Source organism: Rhinatrema bivittatum, chromosome 1 (genome assembly GCF_901001135.1).
Source record: "Rhinatrema bivittatum chromosome 1, aRhiBiv1.1, whole genome shotgun sequence".
Taxonomy (NCBI): Eukaryota; Metazoa; Chordata; class Amphibia; order Gymnophiona; family Rhinatrematidae; genus Rhinatrema; species Rhinatrema bivittatum.
In genome coordinates, this window is record NC_042615.1 from 573,061,301 (window position 1) to 573,076,704 (window position 15,404).

At 43.1% G+C, this 15,404-nt stretch overlaps 1 protein-coding gene across 6 annotated transcripts; it reads right to left on the reverse strand.

The window, feature by feature from the left end:
• Window positions 1-308: 308 nt before the first annotated feature.
• On the reverse strand, window positions 309-12,339 carry LOC115099918 (cryptic protein-like). Of its 6 annotated transcripts, none has more exons than XM_029617957.1 (6): window positions 12,140-12,339; window positions 11,888-11,927; window positions 11,593-11,759; window positions 3,072-3,186; window positions 2,885-2,994; window positions 309-959 (listed from the first exon to the last, which is right to left on the reverse strand). In XM_029617957.1, exons 3-6 carry the CDS (start codon window positions 11,735-11,737, stop codon window positions 844-846), a joined length of 486 nt encoding a protein of 161 aa, XP_029473817.1. In that variant the 5' UTR covers window positions 11,738-11,759; window positions 11,888-11,927; window positions 12,140-12,339; the 3' UTR covers window positions 309-843. The 6 variants fall into 6 exon arrangements, with proteins under 6 accessions (XP_029473817.1, XP_029473808.1, XP_029473826.1 ...); XM_029617948.1 differs by having other exon boundaries at window positions 11,593-11,763; XM_029617966.1 differs by having other exon boundaries at window positions 11,593-11,766.
• Window positions 12,340-15,404: the final 3,065 nt, after the last annotated feature.

Genomic DNA, 15,404 nt, shown 5'->3' on the forward strand with positions numbered 1-15,404 from the left:
TTCTTGTATAGAATTTCACCTTTTAATTAATGGAGGTGAAATTCTATTTTGAAATGAATGGTGTGCACATGAACCCAGAACAGCAGTCGTTTGAAAATAATGACATGTTAAGCATATGAAACCTAGGAAATTTATTGAAAAAAAAAAAAGGCTATAAACTAAACTTAAATTTGAATATGATGTAACATGTATACAGCCCAGCCCTGTTTTACAGTACTGCAAATTAAAATAAATTAAATTTAGAACAAAGTATGCTATTTAAAAGCAGGGCTACCACAAAAGATGGGTAGGAAGGATCATGAAACTAGTTTTTTTTTTATATTTACCACTGGAAGAAAGTCAAGCCTAAATTTCTTTACACTTGTTAGAAAACAAAATGATACAGAATAGTATCTTAGGCATTTTAAGAGGCTATTTTTGTTTAAGTTACATGGAACCAACAGCATAACAGCACTTCCACCAAGTGCCAGCACTTGCTGACCTTGCCCTCAGAAAACAAAAATCAGACCACACTGAACTGCAGAGGGAAAGCCACAGGAGCCAGTAACAACCAGAAATGTATTTTAAATGGCAAGGGCTAGTCAACTCCTTTGATAAGACAACCCAGTTTTAACTTTTAAGTTGCATATAACTTTATATTGTTTAAGACCATTTTTTGGACATCAAAACAGATAGCTTTTAATATCTTCAACTTTTTTGGAAGTATTAAAAATCCCTACTTCCCCCAAAAATGAAGATAGGAATCCCAATAATCAGTTTGACCAATATGCCATCCACTTTAACAAGTCCAGGTTACAAAATGCCACAGCTGTCCTGTGCATGCAGTCCATGGATTGTGTTTGTTTAGATCCAACAGCAAACAGCAATGAGCAGTAGTGTCAGGATCCAATAACCTCTCGTCCACTGCAACTTAGAGCTTGTCTTTGCTATGAGGTTCTCTTCATGTGTATTTTTTGGATCTACAAAAAAAAAACAAACCACACAAGCATTAAGCCTTTTTCTGACCTGAGCTTCCCCAGCTCTCTCATCTTGAGAGCATTTCAGGTAATCAAGACTTGAAGGGATAAGTCTGCATGAGTGCTGGACTGGCAAGTACGTAAATGAGTGCCAAAGCCCAGCCCTCAGGAAGCAGGTGATAGTTACCACCTCTTCTAGAATTCAAAGCCTTTTGCATATTCTGCTTGGACATCTGAAAATAGCTCTTAGCATAGAGGCAGGTGACAGATTCTTTGAAAATGTAAATTAGCAATTGACTGAGCAAGGTTTCCTAATCTAAGAAGAAGTTTAGAAACACCCTAATCAGACAATAGAAACCTGTAGCTCTGTTCCTTTCAGCAGAGAAGAGGAACTGTTATAAACAGGAGCAAAGATTTCAGTCTGCAAAATTGTGAGCCTCATGCAGAAAGTCCCAACTGTGCTTATTAAAATCTGAGCATCCATTCCAAATTTTTTTTTATAAAGTTACTTGAAGGAAGAGTCTAGGGTTGATTCATATTATGGTGAAAACTGCAAATACTTAAATGCCCTGCTGGGTCAGGATCAATGGTCCAACAAACCTGCACGGAATATCAGTTTCTACCCTGAATATCCTGATCAGACTGGATGGGCCATTTTGGTCTTCATACTATTGTGCATATATATTCAAGTTTCTCTCCACAAGAATTAAGAGGTAGAGAAACTGAAGTGGCTAATTTAGACGTCAGAACTTTTAAAAATACCTTAAATCCCACTATGCTAATCACCTTGACAACTTCTAGCAACATATTCCATTGCTGGATTGTGCATGGATAGCAGAAGTTCAAGATGTTTAAACTTTTCTGGTTAGTATGAGGTGTGCTTTTATTTTAATATCTGAAATTTTTCTCCCTCATGTGCACTGCTTTGCACTCCTCCAAATTAAATAGTCTGCTATTCAGATTACCATTTCCTCACAATCCATTGCTATTTTACAACTGTCATTTGCAAAGTTTGATCACCTCACTTATGGATTTGATAACAAGTCCTAGTACAGATCTGATGTACTCCAATGACCTATTGGAAAATTAGATATTTAGTCTTACTCTCCATTTCCTGTCTTAACCAGTTAGCAACTACAACATGCCTTCTTTTCCTGATGAATTTCCTGGAAGGTTGCCAAATGCTTTCTGAAAAGCAAGATTACACTATAAGCTAGTTCACCTCTACAAGTTTTAGAGCTTAAAAAAAAGTTTGAGGCAAGCTTTTTGAAAAACCATGCCTCTTCCATTAAGCCATATCTATATGGACAGAAATTGAGAATAGATTCTAGAGATGTGCAACCAAAAAAATATTTGTTTTAGAAATAGGGCACATTTAAAGTGACACGTGCACATGCCTAGAATCTATTCTCAAACAATTACAGGCCATGTAAATAGACCTAGCTCAACATTGTTGAAGTTAGTGTGTACTAATTTAAACAGAACAGGACAGCACATCCTTAGTAGCTTCTACCATCTTGCTGAGCATAAACATCAGGCTCACATGTCTTAGTGTTCTTGGATCACCTCTGAAGCTTTAGGCTTCTTGCATCATGAGCAGACAGGTTTTCTGAGAAGCTTCTGTGGTACAGATCTAATAAGGGGGCTCTACATTTAGAAGTTTAGCCACAAATTCACCAACAATTGGCAACAAAATTAAACGTTACCCTTTGTGAACTATAATATCTTAAAGAGGAAGTGTGTAGCATGTGTTAATCTCTGCTTTTCCAGCTTTCCAAAATGTTTGGCTATACAACAGGGTCAGGTGAAAAGCAAGATGTTAGTATAGTGAAGCTGAAATCTGCTACCTCACTGCAGTAAAGTATAATGTGCATCAAATTTCAGCTAAGGGAACTGCTACTATATTTTAGGACAAGGGTGGCACTTACCACAGTGTGTGTGAAACTTGAAGGGGAAACAGTGCATGGTCCCATAGACACATCTGCACAAAGAACAAGGACCCTCCAACCAGTTTCCATGGGCAACACCACCACAATTGCTGCAAAACAGGACATTACTCTGTCAATTTTAAAGATGATACAGGGAAAAAGCCACCCTTTTTAAGATCTTATTTACCTGGCCCGCATGTCATATTCACAGTATCTTCCAGTGAAGAATCTTGGGCATGCACAGAAACTACCCAGGATACAAGTGCCTCCGTTTTTACAGCAATATCTGTCCAATGTCTTGCCTGAAGATTTACAAAGATCAGTTAGTTTAATGTGCAGTTCACATGTTTATAGATTAAGGAATGGCCATTTTGAAGGACAAAACGACTTAAGCTTATGCACAGTCATGCGCTTTTAGTGCATTTTTAAATTACAAAATGTACAACTATTTAGCTAACAGTTTCCACATGCATTTCCTTGTTCTGTTACATACACAGTCTTCCTCTGGCTCCTTTTTGCCATAAAAATGTTCAGAATATTTGAAAATAGCATGCAGCTTTTGTGGCCACATTTTATCCAGCTAAATTTAAGAGGCATTCTAGGACAGGCCTAAGTTATCCAATTTAACTGAGCTGGATAAGTTTAGGCCTGCCTGAGAGCAGGTCTAACCTTATCTGACTGAACCTAAGATTTAATTCAGCTACATTCAAAGAATGTTTAAGTGGCACCAGTGGTGTACTGAAAGGAAAGTACAAAGGGAGTGATCCAGCTGGGAGAGGGTTTCTTGCTCCTGCCCACTGCCTGTAGCAGGACCCAGGCATTTGAATCTCCTTGGGGAGAGGGGACAAAAGGTGAGGGTGAAGAGAGAAACTAAAGGACTCAGACTGATTTGGGGGGAAGTGGAGACCAGCACTCAAGACCAGGTGAGTGGGAACTTGGGAAGAATAGGCCAGGGAAGACAGCAGTTGGGTGGTATGAGTGTGGGGGTGAGCATGGGAATAGGTCTAGGGAGGTATTTGAAATGATGTAATAGGCTAGGTAGGGATAAACAAGGAAACTGGGAGCAGGGGATGGGATGTGAGAAGATTAGAGATAAGAAAGTAGCTGAGGTCTGAACAGGGTAAGTACAGAGGGAGGAAATGAGACTTGGGCTGGGAAGGGAGTGAGTAATGGAAAGCTTTTAGGAAGATAACATGCAAAAACGGAGACTGGACTTTAGGGTGAGAAGGAGTGAAGTCTAGCTATGAGTAGACAGGCTGAAAAAAGTTGAAAGCAGCAAGAGACTATGTAGGAATGGAAAAGGAAACCCTAGAAGACAAAAAGAAAAGTGGAAGAGTCTGGGACCAATGTAGTTAAAATAGTGTATAGTCAAAGGTAGAGAATTTGTATTTTTAGTTTAGTAATTAGAGCATCTCTCTCATATTTGTATTTTACTCAATATAAGAGAAAGTGAATGTTCAATTTTGCAGTGTTATATTGTATGCAGTCTGGTTTCTAGGTCATTTGTTTGTGTTCCCTTATTCTATATTTGGGGAGGGTGTGACCAAGATTATGCATTCTGCTAGCAGGTATTTGCTGCCTGCTCCAAATTAGGTAGAGTGGGAGCTCAGTGTGGCATTTTAGGTTGGACTTTAAGCCAAACAGGCCGATACAGTAAGGACGCGTAAGAGAGTGCGGCAGTGCCCGGCGCACCCTCGTTTGCCACACGCACAGTTTGGATCACATACCGCTCGATACAAATGAGACGCAAATGCAAGCCGGGTCCAAAGCAAGTCCATGAAGCAGTAGGCATGTGCAATCCATTTTACTGTATAGAGCAGTATACAGCATCCTGGGTGCACTGGTACCTGTCATTCCACCAGGAAAGTGGATGGTTCTCCTACAGACTCCGCTGCCAGCAAGCCCCAGCAGCCAGCGATCGGCAGCAGGAGCACAACAAAGCACCTGTGCTCACAACTCAGATTTTTTCTCCTCCTTCGGATGGGCAAGAGACAATTTCATGGGCAAACTTTCCCCCAAGCCCTTGCTCACCTGCCCTGGCCGCGGCCATGCAAGCCCCCAGCAGCAGAAGGGCTTCCATGGGTGCAGTCTCCCGTGCGGGTGCGCTGACAGCTCCGGAGCTGCCCCAGTCCTCTCTCCCCTCCTCCCGAGGCGCGCACCGCGGCTCCTTTCTCCCGGGGGCAGCCGGCGGTGAAAGTGGCTTCAGCAGCCTGGGGCAGATCGGGCGCTCCCTATGCAAGGCGGCTCCCAGCAGCCCCTGCCGGCGAAAGTGCATGAACGCACGCCTGTACGCCCAATTTGGGCACTCAAGGCAGCAGGCGCATGAACGCGCGCCGTGACCTGAGCGCCTGGCTGGATGTCAGAGGTCACGGTGTGCGTTCATGCACCTGCTGCCTTGAGTGCCCAAATTGGGCGTACAGGCGCATGGACTGCTGGAAGCAGACTTGCATGGGGAGCGCCCGATCTGCCTCGGGCTGAAGCCGCTCTTGCCGCAGGCTGCCCCCGGAGGCAGGGGAGCCATGGTGTGCGCCTCAGGAGGTGAGAGAGGACTGGGGCTGCTCCGGAGCTGTCAGCGCGCCCGCATGGGAGACAGGCACCCATGGATGCCCTTCTACTGCTGCTGGGGACTTGCGTGGCCGTGGCCAGGGGGAAAATTTGCCCGTGAAATTTCGTCTCTCTGCTGGGGCTTGCCTGACGCTTGTCAAGCTGGCAATCCCTGATGCCCGAGCGTAATCCAGAAATGATTTTCGCCCTGCGCCTTGCTTTATTTTTTGTAAAAAAGTTTCCCCCTTGTGCGAGAAGCATTTTTTCTGTGGATTGGGTTGGTTTGGGACTGGGCGGCTAAGTTCGCCACACTAACACCAGGGTAGGCAGTAAATTAGCAGGTTAAAGACGTGGCAAAACAGCTGGTTAAAAAGGTGATAATCTGGGCGCACGTTACCATATGGGAGGGAAAAGCTAATCCAATCGTTTACATATCATATACATGCCACGGGCGGAAAGGGATACGTGTCGATTTCAAGAAGCGTTAAGGACGCGTAAAACTGGATACTGAAACGCAGGTTAGACTTACGCAGCCAAATTGTGTGTACAAAGCAGGTTAGAAACAGGGTAACCACGGCCGTGCTTTACTGTATCGGCCTGAAAGTTAGTGCTGCTAATCTGGTAGGCCAGACCTCATGACCTGGTGTTCCAAGGATAGGAGGCAGCAGTGCATCTCAGTCTACAACATGGCTGGAGTGGTTTCTAGTATCTGAGTTTGAGAACTTCTGGACCTCTGGTCTCTTCTCAAGGAGGGAAGATTCCCTTTGTTTTGGGAAGCATGGGGGGAGGGGGGGGGGTGGCAGCAGCAATTTAATCTGTAGGCCAGAAGTGGCCCATCACCCAGTTTAATGCTGCCCACCCACCTCATGCCAGTGTTCTCATATCTGACCCCAATACTAAGGATGTTCAGACAACTGAGAATCATTTTGGGATATGGATGCAAATGAAAGTGTATGGGAATTACTTTTAGAATTATCTTCAAACTAAGTTGGAACACCTGCCAAAGTGTCCTGTTTGGCATTTACATCCATTCACAGCAAGAATTACCCCCTGCATCTTGGACCTGGAGATCAATTTCTCTCCCATTAGAGAAACTTAGCCCCAGGATAGAGCGTGTCCCCTGCCTATGATTGTCCTGAAGAGAGAGACTGTGTGCTGCAAGGGTGAAACAGATGAGGGCAAGATTGTAAGGATTCACCTAATGGTTTGACCAAAGAAATTCAGACTTTGTAACAGGTATGTGCTCTGCTGTCCTATTTTGGTGCATGAGCACAAGTTTTTTTTTGCTGCACATCCCTACTTGGAGAGATTAAGCTTTAGCTTCTGTCAAGCCAATGAGCTGTTGCAAGACATTTAGGTTGGAAATTGTTGTGGCTTTGTCAGTCCCAGTTTTTGTATAGCATTCAATGTTGAAGGATTCAGCAACACTGCAGTTAGGGTGGATACAGATGTTAAAGATTGAAGAGAAGTGCTGAACTTTGAAGGACAGATTTCTTAGGGCAGGGTCTTTTCTGAAAGGTAGATTGGCAGGCAGGTTAAAAGTTTCCCCCCAAACCTTGACTGTCAATGTTTAAATTCAGCTCAATCAGGGGTACTAACATGTTAGATAATTTGTTACAGAATGTATATAATCTATACATTTGTTTTAAATCTAGTAGCACGTGTTGTGCTGATGAACTTTAAAGCCTACAACTATAACAGTCCTCAATTTCCAACAGTAGTTCAGAGAAATTCTGCAGTGTTGCAAGACTGTGGCACATTTGGCTAGTTTTATATGCAAACTCTAGAGCCAAGAATTTTAGCAAATTTAACAAGGTTCTCTCCACCCTGTGTGGCCCTGAATCATTTCAGTTCTTGTGCCAGTCTTCCACTTCTATTCCCTGTTCACCACTAATCCTTCCTTTACCTTACTCATGCTATAGAGCTAGTTTCACTTCTACCTCCATCCTGAGACACTGCCTGTATGACCTCTAACCCTAGAGTAAACTGGGACTTTGTTCCAAGTTTCCTGTTTTTTTTTTTGGGGGGGGGAATGGTTGGTTACAGTGTCTGGAAGCAGTGGAAGGGGACAGAGTACATTTGTGGCACAGATAAATTGTTTAATTGTGGGGTGGTGGGAAGGAGGGAAATAAAAGTGCAGGTAAGAGCTCAAGCAGGGAGTTTGTATAAACTCAGAGTGGGAGAGGTGGTTTGGAAGCTAACCATGACAGGCTGTCAGTAGGATTCATACATTTCTTGGAGAAACTTGTAAGATTCTCCTTTTTTCCCTCTGGAAATTACCAGGAGCCAAAGTCACATGTGCAGGGCTATAAAACTGCCTGGAGTCTGGTCCATGCTGAGAAGCTGCTGCCACAGAAGGAAGGGGTAAGTGAAAGCATGCTGGGCAGGGTTGCCAAGGGCTAGTAAGTTTACAGCTGAAAAATGAATCTGTCCATAAGGCTTATAAATGCCTACATGACACTTCAGTTTCTAGGGCACCGGCAGTCCTGGTTATGTTCTACCCAGCTCCCTCCAAGTAGAAAGTGTCAGCTTAGGACAAAGACTGATAAACAAGGTACTAAGGATGTACTGCCAACATTTTTTTTAGCTTGATTTTCCTTTTAAAGTTACCTATTTGCCAAACAAAAATATTAACCCTCCTCCAAACAGGGGACCCACCCCTCAGGTATTCCAGGGCCTTCACCAGCCCCTGGTTCCCCTTTGTGCCTTCACCCCCACAGAAAGGGCAGGAGCAATCCTCACTTGCCCTGGCCCTGCCAGAATCTTAACTGGTGCTGGCACCAAGTGTGACAACCATATGGCACTGGTCCGAAGGCCAGGCATATATTCATTCTGCCATAAGATAACAGCAGACAACACACCCTCCCCAAGCCCATTGTGACAATACACTTATGCACTTTTTTTTTTTTTTTAAAGTACTCTAGCAGGGCAGAAATGAGTAGGGGAATTTAACCATTTCTTATGGCTAAGCCTCTAAAGTGGCTGGGGAGGTCCCACCTGGGCTTGGCTCAGCCAGTAAGATTTCAGTGAGCAAGGGGGCACTTCCCCCACCATTGATACACAACACCCCAAAATGTTTGCCTGATAGGGACAGTACATTCATTTATTTATTTAGAGTAAACTGAACCAAAATGATAGTAGTCAGATTCAACTACCCATTTGTTTGAAATGGATGTTCAGCCTTTTCATGAGGCAGGAGCAGCAGAAGATGATAGCCTAGGCCCTTCCCTGCTTTGCAGAGTCTCCAGGAGTGACCCTCTTAAATGAGACATCTAGACATTTTTGCTTGCTTCACATTAATCTTAAGGGAATATCAGCAGTTTGTCCAGCAGCCATGTAAAAAGGCTAGTAGCCCAGTGGAAGATGTTTCAGACATGGGGGCAGATGGCCTGTTTTCAGCACATCTTGAGTGCCCATCTTTCTAGTGTATGTGCAGCTACATCCCTTGGGTGCCCGCTGAGGTATTTAAATGAGGGGCTGTGGAAAATAGAGCATGCTAGGGAAATGTGCGTCTGTAGCACTCAGTTGCATCAGGCACCCACAATTGCAATGGGTGCTCAATATGAGCATCTGTTTTATCCTGTTTCTTCAGGCCAACTTTTGTATTTTGTTGAAGTGTTAAGCACACCTTGCTAAGGGCATGCAAATTATACAGTCAAAAGAAGTTCTTTAGTCAAACCAATATACATTCGATTTACTACTTGTGGTGGAAAAATATAAGTTGTCAGTGATTAAGTAGGAGGACCATCTTTTTTTTCTCATAAGTCCTTGACTCACAAGTTGATTTTACTCCCATCTCCAGGGTTGGAGTTAAAAAGGTCTGCCATGTTAAGGAGTTTGGGTTGGGCACCCAGTAACGGAGAGGGGGTGGGTAATAGCCTCATCTACACAGAATTTAGATGTAACGCGTGCTATTTGCTATGCATTTGTTTGGGTGCACAACTGTGTAAGCCTGTGAGCTAGGTTGGGTGCACTTATTGCATCGGCCCCATAGAGCTCCTGACTTCCAGTGTGAAGCGGCAAGGGTGAAAAATGCTCCTGCAAATAGCACTTCCTGAATTACATGGCTTAACTATTTGCGCCAGCCTCTCCCAGGGTAATGGTTCTCTCTTTATCCCCACATTAGCTTCAGAGAAGCTAGAGGATTGGCTGTGACCTTACACCATGTCCTATTGGCTAAGTCCCATTTTTAATGTCCCCCACTACACTAACTCAGAACCCACAGCAGATGCCTTTTTCTTGTTTCCAGAACGTGCAGCCAAGAGGACCCAAAGTACCCACTAATGACCCCTGTTTTTTTGGGTCCAATTAGTCAGAAGGGGTAAGCCAGGAGAGGTGAGGGGGGGGATGGCACTGGTGTGCCCTCTCCCAGTACAATCCTCACTGACCTGGTGACAAGAGCACCAACAGAAATAAAGCTTCTGCAGGGCCACAATCAGGAAGTAACTCCCTCACACTTCAGTACCACAACAGTTCTAGCTGCTCTGATTTCTTTTGGTGTTAGGGAATGTAAGGGGACAAGATAGTGCTGGTAAGCTGTGCAAGTAGTCATGCTAACATTTCCAGAACTATTTCTAACCATGGATTTGGTTTAAAAAAAAAAAAGGGTAGGTGAGTACTGATACACAGAAAGGACCCAATGTGAGTGGAGAATACCAATAAAAGTTTTATGGCAGAGATGTAGTATGACAGACCAATCTGCCCAATAGCTTTGTAATTCCCACTCTCAGATACGAGTCCACCTTTCTTACAGTCCAATACAGTACATTTGGATGCGCTAGCTTTACCCCTTATTCAGTAAGGGGTAATAGTGCGGTGAAAACGTGTCCAACCCCCCAAAGACTAATAGCGCCTGCAACATGCAAATGCATGTTGATGGCCCTATTAGTCATTCCCACGCGATACAGTAAGTAAAATGTGCAGCTTGGCTGCACATTTTACTTTAAGAAATTAGCACCTACCCAAAAGGTAGGAGTTAATTTCTGCCGGCACCGGGGAAGCGCACAGAAAAGTAGTAAAAACTGCTTTTCTGTGCACCCTCCGACTTAATATGGCAATATTAAGTCTGAGGTCCCAAAAGTTAAAAAAAAAAAAAAAGTTAGAAATTAAAAAAAAAAAAAAAAAAGATTTAAAATGGGCCCATGGGTTGAAAACTGGGTGCTCATTTTTGCTGGCGTCCGATTTCTGAATCCGTGGCTGTCAGTGGGCTCGAGAACAGATGCTGGCAAAATGGAGCATCTGCTGTCAAACCCTCTGGCAGCCACCACTCCTGTCCAAAAAGAGGCACTAGTGTCCCTAGTGCCTTTTTGCTGTGGACCCTAATTTAAATAAGTTACTTTACTGTATCACGGCCTGATAAGAGAAATCAAGAGGTTTAAAAAACTGCCAGCTATCAAGTTAGGAAGAGAGATACTCAAGCATCCATTTTCCTAATCCCATGGTTTTGCATAGGCTAGGAAAAACTGCTTGTAGAATTGAGTGTCTGTTTTCCTACCCCACTGACAGTCACTTCGAGGGCACCCACTGCCAAGGAGGCACTAGGGGCACACTTTTGTCCCTAGCACCTCCTTGGATTGCACAACCCCTCATTTAAATATTCTCACACACCCAAGAAGGTGGCTGGGCACACAGCCCCGAGTGCCTGTTTTCCCACACGACTATTAGACTGGCCCGCTTATGGGTTAAAATTACTGCTGAACTCTACCAAGGGGACAGTTTTATACTAACATTTATACCTAAAAAAGCAGGAATCAGTCTTTGTCTAAACACAGTTAAGTTCCTTGTCCAATTGGCCCAACCATGTTAAGAACTATGGTGCAACTAGGTTACCAACCTATAGTCAAAATATCTTAAAATGCATTTTAAGTTTCCAATATTGCCAGATCCAGAATAAAGACAGAAGCACAGCACAATTAAACTTAAAGTTTACTTTAAAAAAACAAAAACCCAATCCAATGCACTTAGTTGTATTTATGAAAATTTAACCTGAAAAGAACCATTTTCATGGCAAGGTATGGTAAAACAGAAATACATAGAGATCTTTAGTAACAGCACTCTTAGTTTACACTTTGAGTGGCAGAGAAAGAAAAGGAGAAACACCAGTACCTGGTTTAGTATTAGAGATTAAAAAACCCCAAAAAAACAAATAGACGTTTTTCACTTACTTTCAGTGAGCTCTAAAAAAGGGATATAGGGGGCAGCGCCTCTGTTCCACCTCACTTGGGTGGGTTTAGCTGCATCACCCATGGATTTGGCAATTGTGCTGAAGTTATTATTGCTCTGGTACCCAAGGGCAGAAGCCGTCTCCATTTTGTTCTCATACAACTGCAGCCTATCTTGAGAGCAAGCAGAAAAAAAAAAAAAAATAAAGCCACAACATGAAGTAAAGCTACAAACTATGTCAAGATAGTCAGAGAAAAGTGCTCATGCAGTAATGGAAAGCCTCTTACCAGCTCTCACCTGAATTATTAATGCAATCAAAGCCACAATGCAAACCGAGCTATGGAGATACAAAGAAAAATCAGAACAGCTCAAATTAATTGTAAAACAAGACACAAAGGAAGATTTAAAGAAAAAAAAAAACAGCTGAAAACTCAGAACACATGATCTTTCATTTTACAAGCTTTAAAGCACCACAAGCCAACCAAGTTTACAATAAGAAACGCATCTTTAGCTATACACATTCTAAGAGATTTACGTAACATCACTCACCTTATAGTCTGTCTTCTGCTCATCACCCTGAGGTCAGAGCAAAATAATAAAGAACAAGAAACAGCAGAAAATAAATGCTGTATGTTTTTACCAATGCAGCAGGAAACTACACAAGCCAGCAGCAAAGAGCTCTGCCGTTTCTACCAGACCCCAGCCAAAGCATCCGGCTGCGAGATGGGATGACTGGCCTAGACCTGTTAATACCCTGGACTTTTATTAAGTAGTTCAATCAGTGAACAATTGAAAGTCAATTATCACCTCCTCGCAGGTCAGCCCTTCTCATTTAACCCTCCACCTTCTTCCTCAAGTTCAATTATACATTTTTCTGATCCAGGCAAGAGGCAAAGGAATGTTTTTTGTTATACTCTCCACGTTAGAAAGATTTTAAAAAAAAAAAGATATAATTGTGAATGTATAGAAAAGATTCACAAATAGACAGTAGCCAGGGTTGAAGCCTTAATGATTGGTGCTACTGTTCTCAAGTTTCAAACCTGTGTTAATTCAACCCCTTGTTGTGCTGGTGCCTTTCTCCCAAAAACACAGAAAAATATGTGTGCATATATTAGACAGGTGGCCAGCTCTGGTCCTCGAGAGCCACAAATAATCTTGGTTTTCAGGATATCCACAATGAATATGCAGGAGCTAGATCTGCATGCACTTCCTCCCTCCATGTGTATGCAAATCTATCTCATGCCCATTCATTGTGGAGATCTTGAAAACCAGGTCTGGATGGTGGCTTTTGAGGGCTGGAGTTGGCCACTCCTCTATTAGACACCTGGTTAGAAACACAAAAAGGAGCTGAAATAACACAAGCTTGAAACTCATGATCCGGGGTAGTCAATGCCAATTCCTTGAGTGCCACAAGTCAGTCAGGTTTTCAGGAGATCCACAATATCCACAAAGAATATGATTGAGATGTGTTTGCATGCAGTGGAGGCACTGCATGCAAAGGTACCTCATGCATATTCAGTGCAGATATTTTGAAAACCCACCTGGCATGTGGCCCTGAAGAACTGGCGTGCTCTACCTTTTCTACTGATGAGTTCCAAAGACTGGGATTGAGAGCTTTTTCTCTATCATACTGGGATACATTGAAACAATTCTAGATTTTGCATTCTCTAAAAGCTTTCTGAGATGTGTAATTCTGTAGTCTCCAGGCACAAAATTAGGAGAATTCATGGAATGCTTAAAGCGAAAAGTATATATTTATATTGCATTTTTTTAAGGCAGAAATAAAAACAGGTTTGGCTCCAGCTTTCCTGAAAACTTTTTCTTTTTTTCTTGGCTGTAAGTGGTTTTAAGAATTGTAAACTAACAAAAACCAGGTAAACTAATACCTCATAACCATACAGTACAAAAAAACAACCCAAAGAGATGCCAGTTGAAAAATACCACTTTAAATAATGTTTTGTTTTAAGAAACTGTATCTGAAATCAGTGTGTGCTGTAATAGTGCTATCTACTGTCTCTCGCCTGCAATGAGCCTGAAACAGTTGTCAGACACCAGCACTCAATTGTCACATCATATACCAAACCATGAATTATATCATTTTAAATAATAACTTCCAACCGAATAACTGTCATAAGTTGTACTTAGCTTATAACCAGTCCCTTATGCCCTTCAGTATACCCTGGTCTCTTGAGCGTGGCTGGGTTGTTTTTTTTTTAGAATTATTTTTAAGAATGGTAAGCCATTTGAAAAGTTCAAAAGTGTAAAATAGGGGTGGCCTATTCCGACTCAAGAGCCACAAACAGGTTTGGTTTTCAAGATATCCACAGTGAATATGCATGAGAGAGATTTGCATGTACCGCCTCCACTGTATGCAAATCTATCTCATGTATATGCATTATGGAGATCCTAAATTCCTGTGCCTATTTGTGGGGCTTGGGAACTGGAGCTGGCCACGCCTGATGTAAAAGATGGTGCTGAGACCTGAGCGGAGGCAATCGTGCCTGCTTGTGTTTGTGATGCTGTGCTATTCATTGAGGAGTCTGCAAGTTAGCTTCAATCAGACACAGCTGCCAAGTCACCAGGTACCAGGGAGGGGGGAGATTTAAGGCCTGTCCAGGATTTCTGGCAACCCTATTCTGATACATTCTGGTACCTGCAGTGATGATTTAAATGAGAACACTTAAGGATTACAAACATCACTCGGCATTGAGATGTAAATTCAGAACAAGGACTGGCTGAAATATTTCCCTCCTGGAACTGGGTAACTTGGCAGCTCTGCAATCATGCCATATGAATAGCAAACAATACATTCGAAGGACTTAAAATCCTGCAACTGTATTGAAATTATAAAGGGGTGAACTGGCTCAGAACATTTTAGGCTGACATTCTGGGGCGGGGCCAATACTTGCACGTGTAAGTCTGTATTTTAAAAAGGCTGACATGGTGCGCATCGGTTTGTTATCCATGCAATTTACTGCTGGTCCGGATGAGGAGCAAGTTTGGGGATCTTGAATTTAAGGACTTTTAGCACAGCATGAAGGAGCGGGGGCTTGCAGGATGAGGAAACAGATGGGTCTGGAACATTTCAATGTGAACTGGGCAAACTGGCGGACTGCTTGGAAAAAATGTTTATTCCCTCGTGCGAGCATGTCTTAAAATTCACTTGCATCCGTGCATAAAAGCCGCTAAAACCCTAGGGCAAATACATGAAGGACGTTTACGCGATCCAACTCTTAAGATCACACGCGCACATTTCATTTATTTATTTAAAATATTTTATATACCGTCATTCGTATTTACATCATAACGGTGCACAAAAAAACCTTGAGGCATTCAACAAAATACATGACAAGGAAAACAGCACATACTCACACTGTCCCTCTCTCTCCCACACACATATACACTCTCTCACTCACACTCACGCTCCTAGCTCTGATCCCTTCTCTTTCTGACACACACACACACACACACACACACACACACACACGCATACTGCAGCCAACCCCTGTACCTCTCTCTCTCTCATACACATGTCCCGTCCCCCCCCCCCGATCCTGTTTTATCCCCCAGGCCCTTTCCCATTCTCCCAAAGATGACCTCCCTTTGCTCCCCCAGCTCTTCTCTACTCTCCAGCTGATCTTTCTCTCTCTAATCCCTCATCAATGATTTCAAAGCTTTTCCTTAGGCCCCACAATAAGCCCCACCTCATCCCTCTTCTTCACCTCCCCTCCCCAAATCCCATTCCTAAGAACTCCCTTTCATCCCCAGTTCATACCCCTGTCAGTGTAACTGGTCCCTCTGGGCTGGAGGAGGA